General features: G+C 55.8%; 2 protein-coding genes and 2 pseudogenes across 2 annotated transcripts, besides 4 other annotated features; all 4 read left to right on the forward strand.

Moving 5' to 3' along the window:
* Positions 1–12323: part of a sequence feature (areas not merged during assembly with more than two copies in the genome that could not be assigned to a particular haplotype) that runs on past the window's edge.
* Tc00.1047053508499.10 (mucin TcMUCII, putative) lies at positions 2426–3085 on the forward strand (the record flags this gene model as incomplete). The annotated part of the gene is made up of 1 exon (XM_802801.1): positions 2426–3085. One exon carries the CDS (start codon positions 2426–2428, stop codon positions 3083–3085), a length of 660 nt encoding a protein of 219 aa, XP_807894.1.
* Positions 2869–2973: a microsatellite.
* Positions 3646–4539, forward strand: Tc00.1047053508499.20 (mucin-associated surface protein (MASP), putative; the record flags this gene model as incomplete). The annotated part of the gene is made up of 1 exon (XM_802802.1): positions 3646–4539. The coding sequence occupies one exon, from the start codon at positions 3646–3648 to the stop codon at positions 4537–4539; it is 894 nt and encodes a 297-aa protein (XP_807895.1).
* On the forward strand, positions 5099–6619 carry Tc00.1047053508499.30 (annotated as a pseudogene).
* Positions 5416–5536: a microsatellite.
* Tc00.1047053508499.39 lies at positions 7903–10443 on the forward strand (annotated as a pseudogene).
* Positions 10540–10629: a sequence feature (T-rich).

Raw genomic sequence — 12323 nt, forward strand, 5'->3', positions numbered from 1 at the left:
TGCTGCCGTGCGTGGTGCATGGACTATTTGATTGTGTGGGGAGGTGCGTGGAGTGACGAATACTTCTGTTTGGCGTGTCGCGGTGTGTTGGAATGATGTTCGGAAAACATGTGAGGGGTGTTGTGTGTAGTTTGTGTGTCTTCTCTGGTGGAGCCGACATGTGTGCGGGGATTGTGGCATTGCTGGCTGACAGTTCCACGTCACTCTTCAGCATTCCTGGATGTGCTGAGGAATGACGGCTGGCGACCAGCGTGTTGGTGCTGCTGGTGGGAATAAGTGCACGAGGAATTGGCCGTTTTCTCTTTCCCATGCTGGAGCCGATGAACTGGCACGAGGGCACCGGCTGCAGGCTGCCTGCCAGCACGTGTGCGCAGCGGATCCATGCACACGCAGACGCTCATCGCAAGAGCTTGTGTGGTCACAGTGGCTTTTGTGGCGTGCTTTTGTGGGCGTCAGCCCGTCGGAGAATGTGTGAAGCAAACGGCTGACGGAACACGAGGAGAATAAGTGCGTGCACTGTGCCGTGTTTCGGCGTCGATGGCGGAGCGGCAGGAGGCCCGTGCTGGCAACTGAGATGTTTGCGTCGCGAGGGCTGTCGGTGTTGATTTTGGATTGTCGAGGGTGAAATGAATTTGCTGCTGCCCGTGTGTGTGGCCACTCCGGCGGAGGGCGAACACAAAAGGGAGGGATGCAGGCGCTGCGTGTGTGTGTGCAGGTGCCATGCAACAACGCCACAACAAACATGCTGCGACTCGGTGACCCTCACATCGTTGTGGTCCTGACGAACAGCCAGGCACGGCCCGCATCGATGCACTTAGTGGACGGAGTGAGGCATCTTTTGAGGCGCAGCAGGGAGCAGGATGTGTTGACGCAGCCACGACGTGCATGGAGCGTCACGATGGCACGGCCGGCTGTGGCTGGTGGAATATTTACTTCTCGGAGGCAACAGAGAGAGAGCTGCTCCTGCTGGCGTCGTTGCTGCCTTTCGTGGCCTCCCATGCCGATTATTGTCTGTCCGCTGATCATGGGTGGTGTGCCCCCACTAGTGACGTCGTCTGCAGGCATTCCACAGCACCAGCGAAGCACACATCATGTCGCATGCTTTGGCTGTGGATGTGGTGTCGTGAATGCAGCCGGCATTATTTTGCCCGACCCCTTTTCACTGCCTTGCGACAAATAGATGCGTCGCCGCCCGAGTCATTCGCTGCAGCTTCGCGTGTTGTACTGCCGGCACAATACTCTCGTGTTGTCTGGCGCCTGGCTGAAAGTCAAGCACCACTGCGCTGGGACATGCAGGGATGTGGACTGCCGCTCACGGTGTTGGGCACCGCTGTTTGGATGCGGCGGCCACACGAGCGGATGTATTGTGGCACAATCAAATGCGTGAAATACGCGGAATCACAGCGGCTGCAGTAATATCGACGGTGTGGCACCACGGAGTATGTGAGGGGTGATGCATGATGAATCAGAGTGGGCGGCATGCGAGGGAAGTGCACCGCGACGGAGCGTCGCCCCGCCCTCAGCCTGCAGGGGAATGTACGCCCACAAAATATATGGTCGAGGCACCACCAAACACGCATGCCCTTCTGTGCAGCAATAAATAGGAGCGAAGGTGCGTTCTGGTGCGTGGGAGTCCACTCACATATTCCCATTTCCACCGCAATAAACGGTGAGGAATCAGGTGCCACAGCAACGAAGGAGGAAATAAAAGCATCTATTGCAGCACTTTACCAGCGAAAAGCAGGAACAGCACAAATTGAATTATTGGCTGCACCAACACAATAAAAATTCACAAGAGAAGGAAACAGTTGTGCACACTGCAGGAACCCCAACACACGATGCAGGCATGAGGGTTTGCCCTCCGCAAAAACAATAACAACATATGCAGACATCTTCCACCCTCCAAAAAGAAACACAAATAAATGGCTGCTTTTTTCCATTCCTTGCGCTTGACTTTGCGTGTGCTGCTGCTGCTGCTGCGGTGGTGGCTGCGCTTCCCGTGGACCAACAATCCACGTGGTGTGCGGGGATCTATTCTTTTTCATGGCTACTTTGCTGTTGTGTTGCTGTGTGCGCTGCACCTATTCTCGTGTGTGCGTGCCCTCCGTGAGGGGTGCCGACACGACGGACCGCTCTCGCCGTATGTGCATGCGGTGGAGCCTTGTGTGCCGCTCCTGTTTGCTTCTCCCTCCTCCATCTGTGTGTTGGTGTTGTGGCAGGGCTGTGTGTGTGTGTGCCTGTTGCCGTGGATTGGAGTGTGTGCTGTGCGTGGTGTGCGGCGTACGGTGCATGCCTGGCTGCTGCCCTCTCCTCATGTGTGTGTGTGCCCTCTGTTTGTGTCTGCCGCACCTCTCGTCTCCCCTGTTGCTCTCCATGTCCCTCACTGTGCAGATCAGCTCCACACCACCGAACGACCACACCCAAGATGATGACGTGCCGTCTGCTGTGCGCCCTGTTGGTGCTTGCCGCGTGCTGCTGCCCGTCCGTGTGCGTGACAGCGACTGGTGGAGAACAAAAAGAAGCCGATAGTTCAACGACTGCTCAGTCACAGGGAACAAGTGGTGCAGGGCAAGCAAATAATTCCACGGAGCCAAGTTCAACTGGTACGGAAGTTACGTTATCGGGACCCCAAAGTCAGGACAGTAAAGGAAAGGCATCAGGTGGAGTGCCCGCTCCGGCAGGGAACTCAGATCCAGCAGGTCCGGCGTCTGATACAGAACAGGGACAGGGTGGATCCGGTAGGTCAGGGAGTTCAGGTACGGCGGCCGATACGGTACAGAAAAATGGTGACGACGATACGACAGACTCAACACGTGGCAATAATTCATCCACAGACCAAACAAATACGAATGCCGACGATCCGGCCGAGAAGACCACGGCGACCACTACCACTACTACGACAAGCACGACGACAACTACAACACAGGCACCAAGTACCACGACTACGGAGGCGCCAACTACAACGACCACCACTCGCGCACCGTCACTTCTTCGCGAAAGCGACGGCAGCCCCAGCAGCTCTGCGTGGGTGTGTGCCCCGCTGCTGCTCGCCGTATCCGCGCTGGCGTACACCACTCTGGGCTGAAGAATTGTGTGCGGGCTGTGCGTGCCAGCACCCAACCGTGGGGACTTGTGTGCGTCCACTGTGGTCCGATGTGCTAAACAGGATAAAATAATGATTGTGTTTTGCTTCACTTGCTTCCGCTGCCCTGCTGTGTGCTCCTTGCCGCTCCCCGCATCCGTCACGTTGAACGCACCCCAGACACACTCATGTGCATGGCACGCACACAACTGATTGCGTGGAGTCGCATTTGAGGATGGGTGCGTGCGCGCTGGAGCCATGCTGTGCAGCCCTTTGTTTTGTGTGTTTACATTTTAACTTCATTGCTGTTCGTTTACCTGTGTTTTGTTTCTAATTGTTTTGTGTGTTTTTCTGTTTGCTTGCTGCGGGGCGTTGTGTGTTTTTGCCCTTTCACTGCTTTCAACTGCCTCATGGTGTGTGTGCGCTGCCGCTGCTGGGCTGCTGCCATTTGTGACTGTGCGGTGGCTGTGCGTGGTGTAGCGGCCGTGTCTCTCCTTTTGCTTCCGCTCTGCGTTGACGGGGAGTTAGTTTGTGCTGAAGGCTGCAGGCAAGTGACAGGAGTGATGGCGATGATGATGACTGGCCGTGTGCTGCTGGTGTGTGCCCTCTGCGTGCTGTGGTGCGGTGCCGGCGGCGGTGGCTGTGATGAGACACCGCAGGCTTCGTCTTCTGGCTCTGGTGACGGCACGGTTGTTGGTACTGATGCTGGCCAAAGTGGTGAGGCTGGCAATTCTGTCGCAGAAGAAACTGTTGTGAGAGAGGGGGATGTTCAAACGAGTGTCGTTCATACTCCTGGAAGTGAGGGCCAACAGCCGCAGGAAAATGTTCCGGGTGAACCGGGAGGAGTCGAAAATACAAACAATGTAAATTCGCCGGCAGAGAAAGGAACAGGAGCAACAGCAACTCCTCCTCCTCCAGTAGGACAAGGACCAGCAACTCCACCAGAAGAAACGAATAATTTGACGAAGTCAACGAATCCCGATGTATCAGCAACCCTCGGTACGACGACAGGACTAGAATCAGCGCAGCAGTCACAATCGCCGGCGGGTGAAGAACCAACAGCGACAGGCGACAGTTCGCCAGGGCCACAAACGGCAGCCGCATCAGATGCCACGCGGAGCACACCAGCAGGGGGTGACGCTGAGCCAACATCCCCATCCCCAGGCGGCCAGGCTGCTGCCAGTGGTCCGGGTGAAAACTCCGCAGCGGAGGGGACTCCCAACGGCACCCCGCCGCCTGCTGCCGCGGTGACGCACGAGGACAATACCAACACCACCGACACGGCCACCAGCGAGGGAAATTCTAGGGCGGCAGGCATGCCAGCTCCTCTTTCCTCCGCGCCCCCAACAAAAGCTCTGGAGAGCAGTGTGGGAAGTGACGCCTGCCTCCATGACATCCGTCTGCATGCCCCGCTGCTGCTCTTTCTGGCTGCGCTGGCGTACACCACTCTGGGCTGAAGAATTGTGTGCGGGCTGTGCGTGCCATCACTCAACCGCGGGGACTTGTGTGCGTCCACTGTGGTCCGATTTGCTAAACAGGATAAAATAATGATTGTGTTTTGTTTCACTTGCTTCCGCTGCCCTGCTGTGTGCTCCTTGCCGCTCCCCGCATCCGTCACGTTGAACGCACCCCAGACACACTCATGTGCATGGCACGCACACAACTGATTGCGTGGGGTCGCATTTGAGGATGGGTGCGTGCGCGCTGGAGCCATATTGTGCAGCCCTTTGTTTTTTTGTTTTTACATTTTTACTTCATTGCTGTTCGTTTACCTGTGTTTTGTTTCTAATTGTTTTGTGTGTTTTTCTGTTTGCTTGCTGCGGGGCGTTGTGTGTTTTTGCCCTTTCACTGCTTTCAACTGCCTCATGGTGTGTGTGCGCTGCCGCTGCTGGGCTGCTGCCATTTGTGACTGTGCGGTGGCTGTGCGTGGTGTAGCGGCCGTGTCTCTCCTTTTGTTTTCTCTGCGTTGACGGGGAGTTAGTTTGTGCTGAAGGCTGCAGGCAAGTGACAGGAGTGATGGCGATGATGATGACTGGCCGTGTGCTGCTGGTGTGTGCCCTCTGCGTGCTGTGGTGCGGTGCCGGCGGGGCTGATGCGAGTAATCTCGAGAACAACGCAGTTGGTGGCTGCATGGCGTCGTGGGTGTTGAATGCGAATAAATCGTATACGCCGAGCGGATGTGACAAAACGGCGCTGACGCTGCCTTTACGATCTGTCTTGTCCATCACTGCCGTTGCAGCTTCGACTGACCCATTGGTGACTGGTGCAGCCGAAAATAAATCGGATTTAGCTCCGAGTTCAGGTGCTGATTTCGGTGGTGCCGGTTCTCCTCCTGGTCGCGGAGGTGAAGGTGGAGGCGGTAGAGACGACGGTGCTGGCGGTCCTGGTGGCGTTGGAGGTGCCAGTGGCAGTCAAGCTCGTGGCAGCAAAGCTTCTGTTGGCGGTGGTGGTGGTTCAAATGGAGGTTCTAAAGCACGTGTTGGTGGCTCTTTGAAGTCCCCTGCTTCGGATGTCAAGTCCCCATCTCCTGTTCTCGGCGATGGTGGCAGTTCTCCTGGGGCTCCTGCAGGAAGTGTAGGTTCTGACGGAAGCAAAGGCTTCATTTTGGGCTCCTTCTCTTCTGGTGGTCGCAGTCAACCTGATGTTGGCAGTCCAGGTGGTGATGCATCTTTGAGCGCTCCTGTTGCTGGTGGTAATTCCCCACCCTCCATCACCGACGAGAGTGATGCGTTGGAGAAGACCGGCGCTGCGGCATCCACAAAGGGAGGGGAACCTCAAGAAGCAGGTGAGCAGTCAGAAGCAAATCGTGCACGGAACGAATTGCCCGAATTGTCGTCACCAGCGGAGTCAACACCCGAAGCACAAGAAGACTCTCCCAGTAAACAAGAAAAACCAGAAAGTGAAGCTGCTGGTAGGGCGGCAACTGGAGACGAGAAACGGCGGAGTGACGCGGAGGCACAAGGTCCTTCCACCGTGATGTCCACCGCCAGCGCCAGCAACGGTAGGAGAAGAACGACCAACAGCGGTGGCAGTTCCGGCAGGAGGAAGCCCAACGGCACAAACAGACTCGCAAACTTTGACAGAAGAAAGGACAAAAACGCCACCGTCATCAAACAAAAAGGAGCCTGAAGAGACGGAACCTACTTCTGGGGATGGTGTGGCAGAGCAACAGGGTCAAGGCACAGTTTTACCGGATCTGAGGGGTGGACCTACCGGCAGCCCGGCGGAAGTAACGGCATCATCCATCTCTACAAGTGGCAGTGGTGATGGCCGGAGTAGGGCGGATGAGAATGACGGCAACAGCAAAGGGCCCAACCCCAGAGGGCCACACAACGACCCCGAAGCCAGCCATACCAACGTTGCGCCCACAGCCAGTGAGACAAAACCACGTACGGCGAAAGCAGCAGCTACCGCCAGAACAGATGGTACGGCAACGCCTGGCAGCAGTGACGGCAGCACCGCGGTCTCCCACACCACCTCCCCTCCTTTGCTTCTTCTTGTTGTTGCGTGTGCGGCTGCGGCTGCGGTGGTGGCCGCGTGAGAGTGAGGGAGAGAGAGCCGTGCACCGCCCGCACACACACTCGTCCTTCTCTCTCTGTGTGTGTCCCCTTGCATGGACTCTCGCCCTCACCTCACCCCACGAAGCACACACAATAATGTGCCCATTGTATATATGCATGCACACCCATGCAGGCCCGTTGGTGCTCTCTTTTGCACGACACGCACCGCTGCCGTCCTGCCTGGCTGCATGGACGGAGCGCCGTAACTGTTTCTGTTTTGTTTTTATTGCATTGAGTGGGCGACCTCTCTCTCTCTCCCTCTGTGTGTGTGTTTTGCTTTACGGGAGCAATGGGAGTGTGTGCGCTGGTCGTCCCACCTGTTGCTGCGCGTCCCCACTGCTGGGTGGACGCCCCCACGCTTCGGCTTTTGTTGTTGGTATTTTTTATCCTCTGCTTGTGTTGTGGTTGAGTGCACCCATTCCGCGGCTGCGTGTGTCTGTGTGTGTGATGATATAAGTAATTTGTGTGTGTGCTATCTGCCTCTCTCTGCCATTGCTTTCTTTTGGCTCTGTTGTGCCGCACAGCTGCTCTGCAATTATAAAGGCCGACAATTATATGCACACACACGAACGCCCTTTCGTATCGTGAACGCTGAGAACGCAAATGATCCTGGCTGCGGCGGCCCTCACGATTGGGGAGGACGGGAGACCGCGATTTGCCTTTTTGACGCAGTTGTTGTGTTTGCGGCGTGCGGCCGGTGAGTGGTGTGGCATGGAGAGTGCCTGGGACAAGTGCGGACTGTTTCCTGCCGTGCAGCTGCACGTGCCGACGTGTCTCTCCCGCTGTGGATACGTCGGCCAGGGACTCTCCGGCTGTGCGGGGAGAGACAACAGTGAAACGACTGGCGGCAGCGCGTGTGTGCTGCGAAGGGCGGCTGCGCCATTTGGCATTCCGCTTTTTGTGTGTGGGCATTGCTTGGTGTGTACGGACGTGTGACGGACGACACACGCCGTGTCTTCTGCTGCTGGTGGTGACAGTCGCTCTGTTTTCCCGGTGCACTGTTCTTTCTTCTCCTGTGCCGTGTGTCTGTGCGCGTGAGTTGCTGTTGTGGGGATTGACTGCGGCGCGGATGATGGTGCCACTCACTGTGGATGCTGGCGGTGCTTATTCCTTTACTTCTTTTGGTGGCTTTTTTCCTCTTTTTATTTCCCGCTCACTATCTCACGAAGAAGAAAACAAAAGCGCTAAACGCTACTGTGAAGTTGGAAGGCTCTGAAAGGACCAACAACACGCTCACACACCGCCCACGCACATATTTATATGCTCCCACGTGTTTCTGCAGTGAAGGCACCCCGCACACACAACCGTTGCCGCGTGACCGGATCCAGCGGAAGGAGGAGGGGAGGAAGAGAGAGTGAGCCGCGGAGGCCCAACATGTCCCGGCGTGTGTTTAATTCCGGCGTGCTGCTCCTTCTTGTTGTAATGATTTGCTGTGGCAGTGGAGGTGCAGCCGCTGTGGAGAACAGCGATTCAGTGGCTGATCCAACGTTTGAATGGAGGAGTACCATTGGTGATGAGGGTGTAACTGTGGACTCGCTTCGTGTTCCCGGCCTTCTAAAAGTGGGGACTGTCGTATTTGCCGTCGCCGAGGCGCAGTGCAATAAAGGAGGTGAAGGCAGCTTTACAGGCATTGCATCCGAACTTCTCACGGATCCAACGGATAAAAACCGGTGGAAGTACTGAGTGATTCCAAAAAGGATACACAAGTCCTGGAGGAGGGCGCTCCCGCAAAGAAAAAGAAAGTAGATGTGAGCCGACCAACAACGTTTGTGAATGGAACTGATATTTACATGCTTGCTGGAAAATACAGCCGGACAGCAGCTGCTAAAGACGCTCAGGAGAGGGGCGCAGGTGAGTGGGGACTTTTGCTGGCGAAAGGGGAACTCAGTGATGGGGACAGTGGCAGTAACAAAAAAGTCCAATGGAATGTGAACCAGCGACTGGTCGACACTCTCTTTAAGCGCGAACAGGATTCCTTGATGCAGCTGGTTGCAGGCGGTGGATCGGGTGTTAAGATGGAGGACGGTACGCTTGTGTTTCCCGTGGAAGTAACGAAGAAGGGTGAATCAGAAAACGACGGAGAGGAAGGAAAGAGTGTCTCACTGCTCGTATATACTTCGGATACTTCGGATGATTCGAGTTGGAAGCTGTCGAAGGGAATGTCTGACGGTGGCTGCGGTGTTCCCTCCGTCGTGGAGTGGGAGAAGGAGAAACTCATGATGATGACTGCGTGCGATGGCGGCCGCCGCAGGGTGTACGAGTCCGGTGACAAGGGGGAGTCGTGGACGGAGGCACTCGGGACACTCTCGCGCGTGTGGGGCAACAAACACGAGGAACAGACGAAACGTGTTGCGAGCGGGTTCACCACAGCGACTCTTGGAGATGACAACAAAAAAGTGATGCTCGTTACTCTGCCGGTGTATTCTAAGGAGAAGGGCAGCGAAAACAAGGGAAAAGAGTGAACTCCATCTTTGGCTGACGGACAATACGCGCATTGCTGATATTGGGCCGGTGTCCGAGAAGGACGAAGACGAAGTTGCCGCCAGCTCCCTGCTGTACGAAAGTGCTGAAGGTGAAGATAATAATAAGGAGGAGGATAAGTTGATTGCACTGTACGAGAAGAAGAAGAAGGGCGGTGAGAAGCCATCACACAGTCTTTGGTCTGTGCGTCTGACTGAGCAGCTGAAGCGGGTGAAGGAGGTGCTGGCGACGTGGAAGAAAGTGGACGAAGCTGTCTCCAAGCTGTGCCCCACTGCGAGTGCTGCGAAGAGTGCCTTGACTGACAATGACTGCAGCGCCGGGGAGATCACGGCTGGGCTGGTTGGCTTTTTGTCCGACAATTTCTCTGGGAACACATGGAGGGACGAGTACCTCGGGGTGAACGCCACGGTGAATCATAATGGTGGAGCTGAGAAGGCGAAAGACGGCGTGAATTTCCGGGGAGCGTGGGCGGAGTGGCCCGTTGGCAGGCAGGGGGAGAATCAGCTGTACCACTTTGCGAACTGCAACTTCACTCTTGTGGCGACGGTGTCCATCGAGAAGGCGCCGGAGGGAGACAACCCCATTCCATTGATGGGTGTGCGTGCGGGCAGTAAAGGAGAAACCAAACTTATGGAGTTGTCGTACAACAGCGAAAAGAAGTGGAAATTGTTTTGCGGTGGCGACACGACCAATGAGCTCAGCAGCCATTGGGAAGCAGGGACAGCACACCAGGTGGCCATTGTGCTACAGAACGGCACCCAGGGCTCTGCGTACGTTGATGGTAAGCGCGTGGGGGCTGCGCCATGTGAATTGAAAAATGCGGAATCCCAAGAGATCTCGCACTTCTACATTGGAGGGGATGGAGACAGCGCAGAGGTCCGAGAAGTCGTGTCTGTGACTGTGAAGAACGTCTTTCTGTACAACCGCCCGTTAACTTTTTCAGGTGGGGATGCCGATTTGGAAGAAGCTCCGCACTTACCACCGGCAAATCCGCAACCAACTGAAGCTGTTCCTCAATCGGTGGAAGGGGATCAAAAGACGATGCCTCCTGCAGGTAAGCCTTCTGAAGCACCAGGGGAGCAAGCGACCTTGCAGCAGCCTCCAGAAGAGCGTGAAACACAGGAAAATACGACGGTGGGGGAATCTGCCACCACACAGCAAGTGCCGGCGAATCGATCGCAGGGAAGTGTGGGGAGTGCGGCGGCTCTGAACTCCCATGCCGTTGGAGGAGCAACGGGTGATGGCGGCACTGTGCGTGGGAGCGGACTGCTGCCATCGCTGCTGCCGCTTCTGTTGGGACTGTGGGGGTTTGCGGCTCTGTGAGGAGTGACTGGCTGCCGCGTGGGTCACTTGCGACCTCCGCTGCGGAGAATTACTTTTCCCCTGGAAGGAATTTCTTTTCTCATAAAACATCTTTTTTTGCTCTTAGTTTTTTAAATTCTTTTGTTTTTGTTGTTTCTGTGTACTTTTTTTGTTTTTCTTATGTTTTAATGTTTTCTTTTTATTATCTCCCATCCCCTATCCCTTTCTTTTTTGCTTTTGGGGCAGTCACTGTGGACGTTTTTCTTTTCTACTCTTCCCTCTTTAATTGTTTCTTCTGCACTCTTCCTGCGAGGGGTGCCGTGTGTTCCCGCCCAACTGCTCCACTCGCATACCACCGACACGCTCACGACGACGGCCCTGTGCGCCTCGCCTGCTGCACGCATGAGGAGGGCCGCGACGAACGGCGCGCTGAGTGAGCCGTGACGTGTGGGCGTGCGACGAGGGCCTGTGGGGCGGCGCACACATTTCTTCCCTCTTGTTTTCTTGCGGCCAGGGCTGGCAGACACCCGCAGCGCCACACACACAGCCACACCCTGCCGCCGTGTTTTTCTTTTTTTTGCGCCGGCGCAACCTTCGGTGTCGGCCTTGTGAGCATTTCTTTTCTTCTCTGATGATTTTTTTTTTTGCTGCGCTCACTCTCCCGGTGGAGTGACGCGACTCCCGTCGTGTCTGCGTGCTTCTCTCAGTCCCCACACACACGAGTGACTGTGCTCTGCGGGCCGCACTCACGCGCCGATGAGAGGGCTGAGGGGAGCAGCAACACGCAGATGACCCATGAAATATAAACGATGTGCGGACACACGGAGGGTCGGACGGTCGAAGGACATTTAAATATCTTTTAATTTTAATTTGGGCAAAATATACGGACAGTTTGGTGGGGCTACAAGGCAGCCGGCTGCTTTTTTGAATTTGTGTGGAACAGTAATGGACGATTTCTTTTTCTTTTATAATTATTTTGTGCGATGGGGTTTATGTAAGACGAAGGGGGTGGTTTTCTTTTTGTTTTGAATAAATATTGTGTGGATCGCCACTGCTTGGGCTGCGGTGCAGTCATGAGTTTGAGCGGTCTTCTTCTCGTTGTTTCCGCCACGCACCTTCGCTGTACGTTTTTGGTTTTGTGCGTCTCTCCACAAACTCCGCTCCCTCTTTTCTAATTCTTTGCTTCGTGTTTCTGCAGGCACACACAACCACACACACAAGACGCACATTGCAGTGGATTTGGATGCTTCTTTTGTAGTGCATGCTGGCAGCTGCGTGTGGCGGCCGTTGTCTTTTTCTGTGGCCATGAGGCGAAGGGAGGAGAGGGAGCGCGCACCCGAGTCTCTTTTCCTGTGGGTGTGATGCACCGCGTGTGACTGCGCTGAGTTGGGCTCCGTGTCCCATTGATGGCGGGATGGCAGGAAAATTTGTTGCCGCGTGATGGATGGATGAGGGTTCGCCTGCTCATTGTGTGACTGGTGTGGTGGCCGCGGGTTTTAGCCACTTCCCTGGAGCTGCGGAGATGAGCTGGGGGAGATGGTGGTGGATGTCTTCTCCTCCTGCATGGTGGGTGGCTGCTGGCGTTGTTTGCCCTCCTTGAGTGGACGCCGTCTCGTGGTGTGTGAACTGTGCGGCTGGGCCTGCTGCCCTCTCCTCATGTTGTCTGCTCTCTCTCGCTGTACCCGCTGTGCCTCGTCCCTCTCCCTCTCGTTCCATTCCTTTTCCTTCTGGCTCACGGATCGGCTCACTGACTCCAGCGACTCCACTACGAGTGATGACTGCGATGGTGACGATGTTGACGGTGCGGCGCCGTGTTGGTCCTTGCGCCCTTGTGCTGCTGCTCGTCCGTCTGTGTGCGTGACGGCTGCTGGGATTCGTGGAGATGTATCTGGTGCTGC

This window comes from Trypanosoma cruzi, genomic scaffold (assembly GCF_000209065.1).
Source record: "Trypanosoma cruzi strain CL Brener 1047053516879 genomic scaffold, whole genome shotgun sequence".
NCBI lineage: Eukaryota > Euglenozoa > Kinetoplastea > Trypanosomatida > Trypanosomatidae > Trypanosoma > Trypanosoma cruzi.